The 18,711-nt window shown below is 29.8% G+C and overlaps 2 protein-coding genes across 2 annotated transcripts; one reads left to right on the top strand and one right to left on the bottom strand.

The window, feature by feature from the left end:
* Positions 1–1,756: 1,756 nt before the first annotated feature.
* On the bottom strand, positions 1,757–3,281 carry LOC105765009 (AT-hook motif nuclear-localized protein 23). Its single transcript, XM_012583878.2, has one exon. The coding sequence runs from the start codon at positions 2,899–2,901 to the stop codon at positions 2,101–2,103; it is 801 nt and encodes a 266-aa protein (XP_012439332.1). The 5' UTR covers positions 2,902–3,281; the 3' UTR covers positions 1,757–2,100.
* A 1,333-nt stretch (positions 3,282–4,614) lies between these two features.
* On the top strand, positions 4,615–17,201 carry LOC105762530 (transcriptional regulator SUPERMAN). Its single transcript, XM_012580291.2, has 2 exons — positions 4,615–4,676; positions 16,610–17,201. Exons 1-2 carry the CDS (start codon positions 4,615–4,617, stop codon positions 17,199–17,201), a joined length of 654 nt encoding a protein of 217 aa, XP_012435745.2.
* The last annotated feature ends 1,510 nt before the right edge of the window (positions 17,202–18,711 follow it).

Raw genomic sequence — 18,711 nt, 5'->3', positions numbered from 1 at the left:
TCAATGAGTTATTAATCAGAGAAAGTATTTGTGTACCAAAACCCCCAGGCCCAAAATTATAAGCGGCAAATTAGTCCCAACTCGGTTGCTAAGGGTGGATTGGGCCCTAGAAAGATATGGATATGATTTATTATTATTATAAAACTTTGAAACCTATTGATAAGTTGTCAATCATAAAATCATTTTCATGTCGTTAATTGCATAATTGCATAATTGCATAATAAATATAGATTTAATCATGAACTAGATTTGATGATTACATTGGATAGTAAAATAGAACCGAATTTGTGGTCAAGAAAGGTGACTCCGTGGTACGTTAGTTGTCGGCCTCCTTGTGTTCTTATAGTCAAATCCAAGATTTGCCTAGTCTTTGTTAATTATGAGGTCAATTACCCCTAATCAATTAAATTAAGCTAAATAGAAAACAACGGTTTCTTGTGCGAATTAAAATCCCAACCACTGCTCTTCAATTTCCACACCTTTAATTTTATATAAACAACTGGTGAAGTTGATTCATCATCCCTACCAATTTAGAGAGATGAATATATAACTTTCTACTGATTCACTTCATTACTTGAGTGGTAGCACAGAGTGATCCAAATGGAATAAAAGCCAATGCAATCGGTAGAACAAAACATCTCCATAACTAAAGTTATTTGGTACCAACAAAGAGTACCTTAACTAAAACAAACAATGATTCAAAGTGGGGAGAACAAATTCAGTCATTAACAACTAAATCCAAGTGAGAAGATTTTTCTTTTCCAACCAGATTTTTTGAAGAGACTGGGTCAAGGTGGATAAACAATTAATACCATACTAAATCATCAAAACTTATAACAGCACAAGCTTCGCATTAAGCCCTAATTTTCTTGCCGATATATGCTCATCAGATTGTATATCAATCAACAGAAGCTGGAGATACTAAATTAACAACCATCAGCCCAGAAAACTACAAGGAAATAAAACCACATTATTTGGAAAACAATATTTCAAGTTATGAAAGTATGAAGATTAAGTTTTAATTCAGTTGACACCATTGTTGTTGCAACATTTACTAGGATTTGGGTTCAAGGTTGGAAGGGATAATAGTAGCATAAAGCAACTAATTTTAGGGTTCATGGGAATTTGAAGGATGCATGGTGTTGAAAACGTAAGGAGCAATGGGCATCTGAAATTAATTTATCAGAAACAACTGTACTGGAGCCTGAGTAGATAGCCATAAAACACTTTTGGTTGCAAGCCGAATATATATATATTTATACGACTTTTGGTCAACTCTACCTGTTTACATTAATGGATCACTATAGCTAGATAATTGGATATTCAGCTAAGCTAATTAATAATAAGATTTCTATCAGAAAAATTCTTCTACAAATGGAGATTAATGGAGTTGAGCAACATGTTTTTGGTGGAGTTGAGAAAGGTTTAGAAGTAATAAGAAATGTAGAAAGAAGCTTAGGATTTCCCAAGAGAGCTGGATATGTAGCTTGAAACTCGATTCAAAATTTTATGACAGACACCATCCCAACAACAAGAATCCCTCGGTGATGAAATTTTTAGGTGACCCTTGCCTCTTAATTATGCTTTTTTTACTTCTTCATTATCACCTGAAAACAATGCAATGAAAACACAATTCCATGTTTCCATATCCTGCAAAGGTTTACTTTAAAAGCCTTTTCCTTATATCTGTGCACGGCTTTGTTTTAATTTCATGTAAAATTAATAGACTAAAAAAGTGGACAGAGGAAAACCCTAGTTGATCTGTTAGTAACACTGAGATCCAGTCCCTGATTGATATCATCAACAAAAGGTTTATACAACATAAAGTATTAAATAGAAAAAGAAATTACTTGTACCACCATGAACAATGAAGAACTATTTCAAGAAATCTTAGATCCCATACATCCGAAAATTAAGAAGAAGATAATAACTACTAAAACAAAGATTAAAAGGAGGAGGAAAAACCTAAATTAACATTAATATCAGAGGAGGAAGAAGAAGAAGCATGACGATTCCATGAATTTTCCTGACCTTTATATGCAAGAATCATGTTTCTCAGCAGAGCTTGAATTTCCTCATCAAGATTTTGACCTGAATTTCTCAAAACGGTAACTGGACATTAGGCTGCATATTAAGTGGCAAGTTTAAGAAAGGCAAACCCCCAGGACCAGCTCCCGAATCAGCAAACATGTTATTCCCAGCACCGCCACTTTGCACCTGCAGTTGGTCATCCTCTTCCAAGGGCAGCCTTTCATAGGCAACATTTGTGAACGATGAGGCTATAACAATAACAGGTCCAGCCGTCATGAGTTCCCCAACCACACTTCCTCCTACAACCTGGCCTTGCCCGCCTGCCAAGAAGATTGTCAAACTGGTGGCACCTGGTGGAGCTGGTGGTGGCAAGAAAGAACCTGAAAGTGATAGTATCTCAAATCTGCCATGAAGGTTAACCACAGCTCCAGCAGCAGATGGTTGCCTAATGCTGACGTTGGTCACCGTACCACTCCCACTCAATATACAGATTCCTCTTTGCCTTCTCCGGGCGTAGTTGGCAATACAATCAAACACATCACAGCCGTTCCCAACTTCAAGAATGTGAGCTCGGAGGGTGTTTGCGCTCTCCCGTGTGATGATGACAGGAGGCTTTGGTTTGTTCTTGGAACCTGGAGGACGGCCCCTTGGCCTACGGGCTCCAAGCTCACCTGAGTTGGCTGCGTTGACTAGGTCTAAGCCGTGGTGGTGAGAGTCATCATCATGGTTATGGGCAGCTGAGCCATAGTGACCTCCACGGTTGTTTGAACCTTCCTGGTCTTCAGGTTCAGGTTGGTGTTGGAGGTGAAGCTCCGGTCTTTGAAGTTGATGAACGTAGCGAGAAGCAGTGCCTAAATCAAGACCGGCCATACCAGCATCAGAGGTCAACAGAAAACAAGGAAAAACAAAGGATTAAAAGTAACCAAAAAGAAAATATAAAAAGAATTAAATTATGGGTTTAGATTAAAAACTGTTTAGAGTGGGTTATGTTTATTTTAAGGGAATTGATTAAACAAAAGGAAAGGAGACTCGAACAAAGTAAAAAAAATATGATTTCAATAGCTATAGGAAGAGAAAGGGTTTTCGTTTTTTTTTCTTTCGTTTTGAAGGAATTTAAAACAAGAGGAAGAAGAAGAAGAAGAAGAAGAAAGGGAGATGAAGTGCAGCGAAAGGAATGGCGATTGAAGGAGGAGGAGAAGAAAGGAGAGACAGGCTCTCAAAATGACACAGTTATTTCTCACCCCACAAAAGGCTTAATTTTATATTATTTATACAACATAAAATAATACTGGTAATTGGTTGAGAAAATTTTTAATGTCGTTTGTTTCCCTTGTACTTTTGAGACAGGAAGCTGGTGGATGCCAACCAACCCCAATTCGTCGAATACTATATAACTATAAACGGTAAACTACATCAATTGTACTTTAACTTTGTTTGAATTTTCATTCCCATCATCAAACTTTTGAATACGTAATTAGCACAAACGTTTTTGGGTTTTACAGAAAGGTCATCCCAGCGTTAGGTGCCGTTACTTGATGTAGACTCACGTTAATTGCCACGTTACCCTTCACCTCTTCCCCTCTCGACAGCAAACTCCCAAACTCACCATGTCACCCATCAGCAAAAACACGGAAGGTTGGTTTTGATCTAGAAAGATGGAAATGCAGGAGTAGAAGGTTGTTTGTTGTTCCTTATGTTAGTGTCATTTAATGATTAAAACGTTTTACTTGAGGGAGGATTGTCTGCATAAAGAAAAACGGATTCTGTGGGTAGCCTTAGATCATACATACATCTATGATTTTGATGAACTGTAACATCTCCAGTATTGCAATTTTGAATCTTATTTATATTTAATTTTTTAATTAACATTCCTTTTGAATTCAAAATAAATACAAATAAAATATAGAATTTGGAAAATCCAATTTATTCTTATAAATTTCATTTTATTTACGTGTGAGGAAAATCATCTAATATTTGAATTTAAACAAATTTATATATTTGAATTCAGATATTTCAACAAAAAGAACTAAATATTCAACCCAATGCCTTTTCTACTAGTGATAGGGTTTCGACTTTAATTTCCAAAGGCATAACAATGACTTTATAAAAAGTCATTTTTAGGAAAAGCTAACATTTTTTTACTTTATTGATATGGTATATACGTGGTTTGTCATGTGGATGACATATTAGTATTTAATTAATTTTAAAATTTTAAAATTATTTAAATGTTGACATGCCATCCATGTTACAATTCATCTGCATGCTACGTCAGAAAAGTTAACAAAGTTTAATTTTTCCATCTATTTTATGATGATTTGACAAAAAAATGTAAATTCAAAGATGAAATGTGACGAAAAATTAAATAAATTTTTTTATAAAAATGAAAGTATAAAATGATCTCTTTTTTTCCTTTTTAAGTTGAAGGGAAAAAGGTGGAAAAAAGAAAAACACTTACCCCTCACCAATACTCCACAAAATTGGACTAGTTTGATTTCAATGACATAATTACAGTTGAAATGATAAAAGTTGTAAGTTGACAACGGAAGTCCAAGGACTTTGATCTCTCCCCAAGGCAACTGCGCAATGGCGCGGCAGCGCCTGCCTCCCACTCTTCACGCCTCCTCTCCGATCCCACCCTGGTCATGGTTAGCGCTCTCATCTCATCCTTTCACCCGTTACTGCCCTACCTAAACTTAATCAAATTTAATTATATAAGTTAACTACATCAGACATCCTTAAACTATTACTCTCTTTCTAAATTGGTTCTAAAACTTTAAAACATTTTAATTATATCCTTAAACTATCAGTATTATATTATTAAGGTCCTTACGTTACTAAAATTGTTAATTTAAGTGCAAATATTGAGATGTCAGATTTTATGTAGCATAATATAAAATGAAAATTAAAAAAATGCATATTACGAAAATGAATGTGGTAGAAATCTTGGTTATGAAATTTTAAGGCTTTTATAAAAGCTTTATCAAACACATAATCTCCGTTTTTTCTTCTTCTTGTTTTTCTTTATTTTTAGTTTTACTTTTAAAAGTTATGCGACAACATTTTATTTTAAATTATGTCACACGAGATTTGATGTACCGTTAAATGGTTAAATAACAATTAAAATAACTTTATTGAGATAAAATTAATAATTTAAAGACATTATTAAAATATTTTAAGGTTCGAAACTAATATAAAATGAGAAACATAATTTAGAAATGATTGATGTTAACTCTTTAAGATATAATTAAAAAATCCAAATAAAGCATACAAAAACATAAAATAAAATCAATGTTAATTAACAAAGTTCATTTAAATCTGATATCTACATTGGATACCTTGACCACGTGTTCAACAATTAATTTATACCTTATAATAAAATTCACTACAAAACAAATGTAATATATATTAAATAACTACATAATAGATAAGCTATAGATCCATCTTAATTAATTAATTCGTATAAGCTGCTCAATAAATAAAACATATTTGCCGTTTAGAGATTAAAAAATAAATAAGTTTATAGTAGGATTTGATCCAATCTGTTATTTTCGGCATAATGTTTAAACTTCTTCATAGCTCTTCCTCAATTCATAAATAGAAGGATAATATGTTTCAGCGCACTCAAACCTACAGCTTCCTATATTAATAATAATGTTCATGCCAATTGAACCGATATTCAATCGACAAAATTGAATTTTTTTTTAACACTATCTATATATAACAAAACACAAGTTAAATTTAATCCTTTTGTATATAATTGGGGAGGGGGGAAACATATATAATTTATAATTTAACAAATGATAACTTGTTCCGGAAAGTCAATCAATATTATTATTTTTATATCATATAAAACTATAAATGGTAGACCATTATATATTATTGGCTTAATTATATTTTTTAGTTTTTTTACCATCAACTTTTGTTCTTTTCTTTTTCGAACTGCTTTTCTATTAGATTTAATTGAGTACGGTTAAAAAGTTAATGGGATGATGTGGGATTTCATATGTGGAATATTTTAGTGAGATGTAATTTGTTACTTAAATAACTCTATAAAACAATTACAAGTGAAAAATATTGAAATAAAAAATAATACATGACATTAAAAAAAGTCTTAATTTAAATAAAATAAGTGTAATCATCTAAAAAAAACACAGTAGAAAAACCTCTCAGTAAATAAACGTATGAAATATTAAAATCTTTTGGGGAAAAAAAGAAAGAAAGATTGAAACCTTAAATTTGTTTATTTTTAATCCGTTAGAAAAAGCAATTTAAAAAGAAATCAAAGGTTTGGTGGCTAAAAAAATTTAAAAATATAATCGGGACCATTTTGAGAAAACATGCAAATGTGTGAGTGGCTAAATTTATCATTAAAGTGCAACGTTTGCTTTGGAACTTGTTTTGTTAACTCGCTAATAACAGACTATAACTTGCTTTTTTTTTCTTCATAATATCAATATGGTACTGATTTTAATATATTTATGTACCGAAAAAGAAATTAAAATTTGGAAACGTTAATTTTATAAGAAAAAAAAAAGGAAGTCAAAAAGGTTTCCCAAGAGAGGGATGTTATTTTCAAGGATGAGTTGATTGCAGATCAACTCCAGGTGAGAAACATGTAAATAATCCAATCAACTCTTGGAAGGCAAGCAAGGAACTTCTTATTATTAAACTCTAATTTCAAAGAAAAAATTTCAATTCAAACCTTGAGATCGTTAAAACTTACCAATGTAAAAGAACTGACCATCTTAATTCCCTTTATTTGATAAACGTTTTTCTTTTCTTTTCTTTCCCTTTTTCTAAGAAGGAGAAACTTGACTATCATTTTGTTTGTTTGCAAGTAAATAAATAGAGTTGGGGGTAAATTATTTGAAGGAGTGTTTCAAAATTAATATATATGAAACATTAACGTTTCAATTAGTGTTTCTGTTTAAATAATAATAATTCTACTTTTATTTAAAATTAATGATTAAATTTGATTATTTAAAAAATTAAAACTAAATTTAATTAAAAATAATATATATATATATATATATATATATAAACATTAAAATTTAAAATTATTATTATACTAACTATATTTCTTAACGTGGCACCTTATACATAAAAACAATCATTCTGGACTTAGTCTTCAAAAGTAGTACAAGAAAAAATAGTTTTAATGACAAATTAAACGTGTAATAATTAATCCAACGAGTTCGTTGAAAACATTAATTAATTATTTCGCCAGCATATTAATATGTGTATATATATATATATATGTCCAGCAAAAATAAAAAAAGGGTATTATAATAAAGTTATTTCTTTTCATTTCGTTGTATCTTAGTTGTGTCGAAAGTTTTGTGAATTAATAAATTGAGAGGTATATTAATAAGTTTGGAATCTTTTTACTCGATATTTTATTATTCGATTATGTTAAGAGATCTGATAAGGTCATAGGATGAAAACTTTAAATTGACTGAACAAGTTAAACCATGTACATGGTTTGACTTCACCTATGACCTACAATAATCCAAGCGGTATTATGGGGTCGCAAATCAAATCATGTCGTTTTATTTGTTCCGACACTCCGAGACACTCTCAATTTACAAATCTATTAAAGTTTCAAGAGAGTTAGAGAAACAAAATTATAAGCAAAGAAAATACATGACTATGCTTTGGTCTGTAAACTCGTAGGGCTCTAACAAAATCAATGCACGTCAACAATTCCTATCAGGATACCAATAAACTTATACAAATACATATATCACATTTTTCCAAAATAAACGAATTTATCTTTTATTTTTAATTATAAATACACTAAGATTTATTTTTTAATGAAATTATAATTTGGAATTAATAACAGGATGGAGTGCCCATTAATTGGGGTAAACTTTCTAAGCTTGCAATAAATACATTTTAGAAACGCTTAGATTATAATTTCTCCTTTCAATTATACTCAATTTCTCATTTGGAATTTAAAGGATTTTTTCATTTTGATACCTAAATTATTTTATATTATAATTTTTGGTCCAAAAACAGTAACCATGTTAAAAAAATAAGTGAAACATTTAACCGTGTCATTTGTTTGTCTTTTTTTTCCAAGTCACTGATGACATGACGATTGATTGGTAATGTGACCTTTGACCATTAATGGAAATTAACCAGGTGTTGAACAGTCATTCCCTGTTGACTGTTTGAATATATTGTAAAATTTATAATTAGATTTTTTTTTCCTTTTTGTTGAATTATTTATATTTTTTTATTTTATATAACTTTTACATCATAAAATTATTTTTAAATTTAATATATTATATAATTTTAAAGTTTTATATTATAAAACGAATGTTTTGAATTTAAAAAACAACAAATCAATTTTGTGATCTTGCATTGTTGTGCTTCTTATAATTTTTGTACGTCTCTATATGTTGTGGCAAATTATCATTTTTGAATTTTTTTTAGTCTTTTGAAAACCTGCAATAAAATTAATATAATTTAAATACTTTAAAAGTTAAATACAAAATTAATAAAATAAAGTGTTTAAAATGGGAAAATGGTTTTTCAGAGGAGTTTTTATTGGTAAAATAAAATATTTAAAACCGAATAATGATTTTTCATAGTGGAGTTTTGACAAAACAACAACTTATGTAACAAGTGAAATAATTACTAAAAAAATCTATGATAGAACAAACCTTACAGTAATTCTTAAATGATAATATTATATATTATTATCTTACAACATTTTTAAATACATTGCATTTATTAATAAAATAAAATTATTATAACTAATTATTTATTGTATGAATATCTTATTAAGTGGATATCTATCATGATCAAGATAAAGTTTTAATATGCTTATAAATAGAAACTCGATGAAGCATTCTAATCATCCCTTTTCATCAATAAAGTACATTCTCTATTGCTTTTATTTTTTTATTCTCTCCATCTCTCTTTATTTTATAACAATCTATAATTTTTAACATAATTAGCATCAATATTATTGTCCATGTAAGAGATAATAAATTTAAGTGCGTTTGTCGATACTAATTGTATCACTTTAATCAATATGATTAATTGTGGAGTTTTAACTTTTAAGGATAAGGGAAATTTTTTGGCTAAATTCTTTTATTATATATGTACCAAGAATATATATATATATTTACAAAAAAATGATTAGGAAAGATTGAGATGATCAGCAAAGTAACATTCTCTTTTTCTTATTAAATTATTACAAGTTTATATTAATACAGTTACTATATATATATATGTATATATTATTTTAATACTTCTATCTTTCACAGGAAAAATACTATAAATATAAAATAAGCAATTAAGGGTCCACCACTGACAAAAGGAACAGCCTCATTGGTTACATATACTATTAATTTTGAATAAAAGAACATATATAATCAAAAGATTATTAATTATTAGAATTTTTTTTTGTCAAATATTAAACTATGTCACAGGTTTCCCAAAAAGGAGGTTTTTATGAAATCTTATCAGACTGAAAAATGAAGGATGTGATGCTTATTATTATAAGCAATTAATAATTGAACGGTAGCTGGATGGGTCGTGAAGAAATGGTGGTAGGTTTATCAGATATCTTTTAAATTGAAGTTCGAGCATTATTTTAAGGTTTAACGTTTAATTGTTTGGGTAACGGGGTATCGTAGAGTGGAGATTGAGAATGATAATTCAGTGGTGGTAACTACTATTCAAAATGGGCTAGCAGCAAATAGTATCGACAGTGAACTTAAGGATTGGGAAGTGAAGTTTCGACAGATACTGAGATAGAGTAATGAAGTGGCAGATTGCGCGAAAGAAGCCTAAGGCGAAATGGAACACTTGACTATTCATGAGGAACCACCGGAGAATGTGAATGATTTATTAAATTATGATAACCATTGCACTATATACCCATTGTTTGAGGACGACTAATTCTGCTATAATCTTAGCTTAAAGCTTTATTAATTCTTCTATCTATAAAAAAAGATTTTGATTTTTTAAGAAAGAAAATGATAGATCTCATTAAATCTTTGATAGATATTTGTAATAGAAAGATGTTTATAATGATAGGCTAAATGCTAATTTTAGTATAAAATTTTGAGGTTGTGTTTACATAAAATATCAATATTAATCTTTTAAAATAATAAAAGAAGGATTATATTGTTTTCGTGCCTCCTCAAATAAAGAGTAGGGTAAATTATTTTACATGAAATTGAGGTAAAGCATACATGATTGATTTTTCTTATACAATTACAACTAAAAAAATCATCATAATATATTGGATTATTTTGAAAGTTTGATCGTTATTTCACCACTTCAAAGAGATCCTTCCGAGTAAAGCTTAGGCCCAAACTAAGCATTTAAACATAATGGTATTAATTATATGGTACCGATTTAATTTTTTACAAGTTTGGAGGATGGTATATGTCAATTTTTATTATTAATCTTTATACATTGCAAAAGTTATGGATTTCGTCTTTATACTTTAATTTGGTCAATGTTAGTTCATATATTTTTTTGAATTAGTCAATTTCAATGTCTTTACTTGTCGAATTTTAAAATTTCAGCATTGACCCAAATAGTGGCGGTTAGATCGGTTTGGTTAAATTCAGCTATTATTCTTGTACTATGCATAAAGTTGTAGATTCAGTTAATATTCTCCAACTAAAGCAATCTTAGGGTCTATACTTTTTCATATTTTGAAATTTCAGTCATGATCCAAACGGCAACCCTTAAAAATATATTAAAATATCAAATTGACATGGGCATTACACATGAAAAAAATATGTTTGTTGTATCTGATTTTGAAAATAGCTAGCGGAACTAAATGAATTTAACAGTTATCTCAGTTATTCAGGACTAGAATTCTAAAATTACAATACATAAAAATAATCAAATTAAAGCATATTTTAACCATGATTATATGTTGAATACAAATGTATATATATATTTAAAAATAATAATAAAGAATCCAGAATTCCAGATAACATATATAGAGCAAAGCCAGCGAAGAGATGCACTCATATTAGCTATATTGCTTTCGAAAGACATAGAACACTTGTATCACCATATTGACACGTCCAACCCATCTTATTTGAAAAACTTTCAAAACGACCCTACACTTAAACAAACAAAGACATTAACACAAAGATTCCATCTGGTTGCAAAAGTTATGTGATGAATCAAAAAGAATGGGTATGATAATGAGGGAACCACATGGATGATTAAGATTTCATTGTCGTTTTATTATGATTTTGGGTGCAGTGGGGAGTGGTGAGGGCTATATTATCTTCTACAACCTCACACTACGCTGCTTATCTAATCGTACAAAGAACTTGAGTAGGGTCATTTTTTAAGGAAAAAAGTCGTACTGGACCATAATATAATATGGTAATTAACAAAAGAGAAAACCCTAAATTTAATTATTAAGAAACCTTTTCCTTTTTATGGATATGCGTTTGAGTGGATAATTACCTGCGCCCTGTCAGCTTCTTGAGAGGACATAGCTTTATTAGGGTCCTAACTGAGAGACACAGCAGATAATGTTGCAGATGAGGGGGTTAGAAGAAAACATGAAGAGGCCATTAGGGTCTTCACAGACCGCCTCCATTTTGTTCTCTTTAGCTATTTACATGTTTTGTCATTTTTCAAGTTTGCCTCCAAAATGAACTGATATCCATTTTTTGTACCTTAACCCCAAGTGATTATCAAAAGAAATACAATAATCAAAATAATATAACAAATCATTCCCCAATTCGTTCAAGACAACATACAACTTTTCTTAAATTATGTAGTTTGGCCATCTGTATATAAAATTAAGCAGCTAGGTTCCATCTCTGGTTCAATTCATCTAATCCTTGTTGCTATAATTAATAATGATTAAAAACAAGTATTAATTGGTTGTTATCTTTTTAAGAATTAGCTTTTGAATTTGGGAATTGCATGTATCCATATTAATTGATTCTATGGGTTTTTTTAAAAAAATTGGTCTCTTTTAAACCAATCAAAATAATTTAATATCTGTAAATTTCGTGTGTTAGTCTAAATAGTGAATTTTTCATTAATATAACTCTAAAAACTATTAGTATTAAGGTGGATTAAACCACAAGATGAGAGACTTATGTTTAAATTTTTAGCAGAAACAAATCTGGAGTTGGGTGACCGGAAAAACTCGACCTCTACCTCTACCCCTACCCCTTATAAAGATGCATTTTGAAATCGTATTTACGAACATCAGGAGGTATATATTAAAGGAAAAGGTCGGAATAAGTAGAGCAAATTTTGTGTAGGCAATTAGCATAAAAAGTCGTCACTGAAAGTTTGCCATGTGAGCCTCTTCGGCACGTGTAATGGAAGAGGCCCAAACATCAATGCCTTCCCATGTGCCTTTCAAGGTTTCGGCCTTTCCCCCAACTCCACGCTCCCACGTGACACCAGTTTTTGCAGGCTGGTTCAGATCTGTTGGGGCCTTCCCATTCGCCGTTGCCCATCGGTCTCTGATTATTAACCCTAATTTTACCAAATTCCATTGTTTTTGATTGTTAAATGATGGGATTTTCCCAACCTGTGCAGTATCCCCCACAACTGGAATTTGCTTATAGGCGAGTCATGGCCATTAAAATGTACAAAAACAAACACACACACACACACATATATTGTGATGCCTCCATAACATTCATATAATACATATGAAAAGTTGAGGTTTAAAATGGGAAATTCATGCAATGCTCAAAACCATTACTTATCACAATAAAACATGTCCTCAGTCCTCACCTCCAAAAGATAAAACCAATGGACAGAATATTGTGCCACTGATGATGAAGACACCCATTTCTCTTGGCTCTAATGTTCATTTTTAAATATAAACCTCACGAAGAGCTTTTTAATTCAAGTGGGACTTCTTTCGAAGAGATAATTAACACTTTTGATGAATGGAACAGTACTCGTTTCCCAATAAATTACAAAGAACGAATAATTATATGGATTAAACAAGAGATAATAATAATAATAATGGTGGAGATAAAGCATATTGAATGGAGCCAAAAGAGTCCAGATATAGGAGGGAAAGCATATGAAAAATGCAAAGCCTGGGATAGAGACTAGAGACAATATTATATGGAAGATTGGCAAGCTGTGCCTTTACAATATATAAATAACATTAACATTTTGATTAAGTCAACCAAATTATAAAAAGAAAGAGAGGTAGTTGCTAAAATAAAAATATCAACAATTATGGCTTCAATTCAAAAAGAAAAAAAAAAAAAAAAAAGGAAAAAAATGGTTAGATCGGAATTTGTAAGATACATATGGAACCTTTCTTGTATGCTGCATGCAGGTTTGTTGGATTCTGGAAGACAGAAAGGACTATGTCCATTTCTGGATTGGGTCCAATATTTGTATTACCCAAATAGGGAAATTACAACTGTACACAATAAAAAAAGCCCAAAAACACAATAAACAATAAACATATTGGCTGCTTTTATACTACAATATCCAAAAACAAGAACAATAATCCATATGATTTTTTTAATTGTTTTTCTTGTTTTTGTATTTTTTTATAGAAATTTTGTCATACTTGTATGCATGTGGAAACTACATATTTGAAAATAATAAAATGTAAGGTTTGAAATTAATAATGATACAATATGTACAAAATTGAAATAAAAATTTATTTTAAATTGTGAGTAGAAGGAAATTTAAATAGGTAAATGCATCATATTAATAATACCAAACGTAATGTTTGAAACTAATAAGGATAATGTGCACAAAATTAAAATAAATAATAGTTTAAATTGTGAGTAAAAAGAAATTTAAGTAAATAAACACACCAAAGTTAAGAAGATTAAATGTTGGTATTTTCAGTTTTCTTGAGTTGGTGTTGAATTGACTTGTGACACCAACATTATGAATATATACAGATAATGCCGGTGAAATCATTTGTGTAATAACATTGAAATGTATACAAATGTTAAAGATAAAGCTTTAATTAGTTGAAGTGGTAAACAAAATATTTTTTAAAGATTTGAGGTATGGTTGAAATTTTAACATTTATAACTTTTCTTAAATAATAAAAATATTAAAGCACTTTCATAATAATATAACTTATTTAAAATATAAAATATTTTGTTGCATGTGTTTTTACATGTTTAATTTTTAATTAATTTTAAATAACGTAATTTTAATTATTTATTGTTACCTATCATTGATAGCGTTCGCTCTCTATTGCTATTATTTTCCGAATATGATTCAATATTGCCTCTTTGAAGAGCCATTAACGCTTCAATTTTTTATACAATTCTAATCATCTCTCTGTTACCAGTAATTTTTTCTAGATGCTACTTGATTGAATATGTCTAACTCTGGATGTTATTTATAAATCTAAACTTAAAATTTAATTGTTATATAATTATAATATTAATTAAGTGATAATTAAGATGTTTGGAGTTCTATTCAAGCAATAACTCTATTTTACATTAATAAAACTAACACAACTTAAAAAATTAACACAACTCTTTTTATGTAAAATTTTTAACTAATGGTTGTAAATTAAATTATAATTATAATTACCACAATTTTCCTATATTTTATACTTAGAGTTTTATTCAAGTAATAACTCTATTTCAAAATCAACACAACCTTTTAAACTAATAATTATAAATAAAATTATAATTATTTTTAAAGTTAAGTTAGTAACATGATGGAAAAAAACGTTCTCTTGCTTTCAAAAGTTTCTCTATACTCAAGCTTTTATATATACTAGTTTCTAATGTCAAATGTATTGCATGTAATTTTACGTGTTTAAATTTTTAATTAATTTTCTAAATATTATATTTTTTTGTTGAGCCAAATATTATATTTTAATTATTTTAATTAGTGTAAAAGAATTTTTCTTGTTTCAGATGAATATAATTAAACTACGTTAACTTATTTAACAATTTAGATATTATAATAGTAAAAATTTCAAAAATCATATCATTTGTTTTTATTATGGTTTTCAAACCTTTTTAAAAATTAAATAACTAAAATTATTAATTTTCAATTGAATTCTTTCAATGAATTATGAACCAATATCTAAATTAAAATATAAAATTAATTAATAATTATAAAATCTAACTTCATAAAAATAATTAAAATGAAATTACATTAAAATAAAATTAAAATATTACAAAAACATTTTAATGTTGTTAATCTTAATCTTAATCCTCTTCTTCTTTTTACCGAACAACAAACGCGATTCAAACTCAGGCCATACTTAGAACATAGAACACCCTTAATCAGTAGGCCATCACATGAGTTTCAATCTTAATCTTCTTCTTGAATGATAACATCCTCGTCATCTTCTTCAATCAATAGGGGTTCTTGTTTGCTTTATAATATAGTATAAGAGCGTCTTTTTTTAAAATTAAAAAATATATATATCAATCTATTTCCATCTAAATCTAACAATAGAAATAAAAATAACAATAAATCAAGCATTGATTTATCAATTATATTTAATGATATCTTTATTAATAATTAATAATATATATGATATTGTTGTATTCTTTATTATTTTTAATTTATCCAAATATATTTAATAAATTAATAGTTAATTGATATCACCTTTGTTATTATTTGATAATAATTAGTAATATATTAATAGATTATTATTTTAATGTAAATTTAGTAATATGGAACTTTGGACTTCCGAATTACACGAGTGGAAAATAACTTTGGAATAGGGTACGGTTTTCAGAAGACGATGATCGGCCTATTATTTTTTAACCTAGGCATCAAGTACTGGGCCTTGATATCATCCAAATTCTTATGAACATAGCCTGCAACACCTTAAAGAATGGCCCAAAATTAAAAATGGATCACTGAAAATGACATGCTCTATCATTCTCTCCATCTTCTCAATGCCTTTTTTTTTTTTTTATTCTCTCTATCTTCTCAATGCTCTATGATTATGATTCATCTATTTTAGTATTTGAGCTTAACCTTGTTCAAGTCAAATGATAATCAGGTAAAAACTTTTATTATAACATTGACTTCTAGATTTAAATTTGGCCCAAATGTTTGAGGAAGAAGTCGACTCCTACCTCTTTAAATTATTTGTTGCTACTTTCTTTTGATGTATACAAAGATGAATTAACACTTCCCTTCTTCCTTTTATCTTTTTCTTCGAGACTACTTATCATATCCTACTTGAAAGTTGAAACCATGCATACTTAACAAATAAGGTGTGAAATTAAATTAATGTCGTTAAGAAAATTCTTGTTGTTCGATAATAACAATATTAATCTAGTCATGGATGCGAGACCGATATATATATACACGTATACATCCCACATAGAGGAATAGGATAGTAGAGTCATGAGTGACCAATGTTGTTAAAAATGTCAATCAACTTGGCAAAGTTCCAAATGCTTATACAAGACTTTGGGTGATGTATATGCCCGGTGTTAGGGTTTCATTTTGTCTCTACCTCTCCCCCTTAGTTTGAGCCCATACCCCACCCATATATTTAACCCTCTATGTCACCCGTCTTAAATGTGTCTAGCCTAGTGCCATGGTTGCTGTCTTAAAAGTCAGTTCAACCTCCACAAAATCATAGTCTGCCTAACCCTAACTTAATGCCTGCCTTGTGCATGTGGAACCCTAAGGCTCAACCTCAAGCTGCAGACGATGTATCCTGGGAGGTTAGGGCCTTTTCAGAGGACATAGGTAATGTTTTGGGCACAACTTGGCCGCCAAGGTCTTATCCTTGCTCTTTCTGCACAAGGGAATTCCGTTCGGCTCAAGCCCTTGGAGGTCACATGAACGTGCACCGCCGTGACAGGGCTCGCCTTCGCCAAACGTACCCTGCAACTTCATCAATATTATCTGCTACTGCTATTTCCTCGTCTAACCTCTTAATCCCGACCCAACATTTCCCCCAGAGTGCCGGCTTTTGGGTCCTCCACCACCATGATGGGGTTCCCACTTCTCAACCTATGAATGCATGCTCCATCGATTCACCTTCCACCCTTGTCTCTATTTCACCATATCCCCCTCCGGTAATGCCTCCCAGGTTCAGTCATTTTTCTTCTCTCTATTACAGTAATCTTAATGGTGGGAGCAATGCTGGCGGCATCAGCTTCAGGGAAACATCCATTGAAGAGCTTGATCTAGAGCTTCGGCTAGGGCATCCACCACCAACATCTTGATCCAAAAATTCAAAGAGAGCGAGTGTCCAATTTCTATATATATATATATATCAATTTGAGGAAGAAAGAGTGCGTATAAAATAACAGTCCAGTTCCGATATCTTGGTGTGTGAGATTTTTACTTCTATTTTTTCAATGCTTATATAAGATCTTCATTATTACCTAAATATGTATGAAGGTGGAATATGAAGGAGAAAATAAATTCTAAGTAAAACGTAAATGTAAATGTAAAGTGAAAGAAAAAAGAAAGAGAGAGGGAATTATTAGTAAATTTTTAGAAAGAATAAGATTAGGGTTTGATTGAAAGACTGGTAACGCTTGCAATGCATGCAGACACTGCGTTGTCTTGGAGAAAATGAAAGGAAAATAAGGGGGGAGAGGAGAAAACAATATTTTTTTTAAATTTTAAAAAAATTATATTATGGGAAACAAAATTAAACCTCGTAAATATGATCATCATGAGAACAAAATAATAAAATATTTTAGAAAATTGGCTTGGGGGAACCTGGTGCCACATGTCATTATTTTGTATGTAGATATGTGGCTGCCTCTCAGTCTCACTAACTTGATGTTATTATTTTCACATGATCAACCTCAACAAACTTTCCTCTCAACTTGATGTTCAAAACAACATTTAAATTAGCCTTTATTGCTAATGAGTGATTCACATCTTTTTTAATTTTGATTATTAATTTACCACCTCTGTCACATCAATGGAACTATTGGGTTGGAACTTGGAAGCCCAAAGGAGCATTAAATTAAAACGTATAATTAAAATTAAAAATATTTTAAATTGTGAGTGACTAGAAATTTAAATAGGTAAATACACTATATTAAGAGTATTAAATATATTCCAATTGTTTATCATAGTATTATAAATTTTTTGAGTTGGTATTAATCGACAACATTATCAATAAGATTATGGATATATTTATTTAACAACTTCCATAAAAGTTAAAAGTTATTTTTGTTGGAATGGTAGAGTTAGGTTATTGTATGTTTTGAGTTTTGGTTCAAATCAATTTTTCTAGATTTTATATAAAAGACAAGAATATCCTTAAATTAATGTGTATTTTTAATAATTTAATAACTAAGTTAAGATTAGTGTCAATTTTTCTGTATCGTGTAGTGGATGTGTTGCCTATTTTTTCGATTACTCATTAGTTTGGTTTTATATCAATTTAATTAAGGGTGTTCAAACTTCGGTTAAAACCAAATTAACTATCTGAACCAATCTAATTTAGTCAATCCGTCGGTGGCTGAACTTAGTTCGGTTAATAACTTTTTAAAATTTCGGTCATTGGTTAATTTGGTTCGAAATCGGGTAATTAACCGAACTTAATAATTATGTTGTATTTCAACACTTTAAATTTCAATTAATTCGGTTAACTTTTAAGACAGATGTACATTATCAATATACTTTATATCTGTGGTAACCAAAAGATAAAAACATATAAGTTTCGATTAATTCAATTAACTGACCAAATTAATCGAAATATTTCAACTCGAT

This window comes from Gossypium raimondii, chromosome 12 (assembly GCF_025698545.1).
Source record: "Gossypium raimondii isolate GPD5lz chromosome 12, ASM2569854v1, whole genome shotgun sequence".
Classification (NCBI taxonomy): domain Eukaryota; kingdom Viridiplantae; phylum Streptophyta; class Magnoliopsida; order Malvales; family Malvaceae; genus Gossypium; species Gossypium raimondii.
This window is presented reverse-complemented; position numbering and strand designations above follow the sequence as displayed.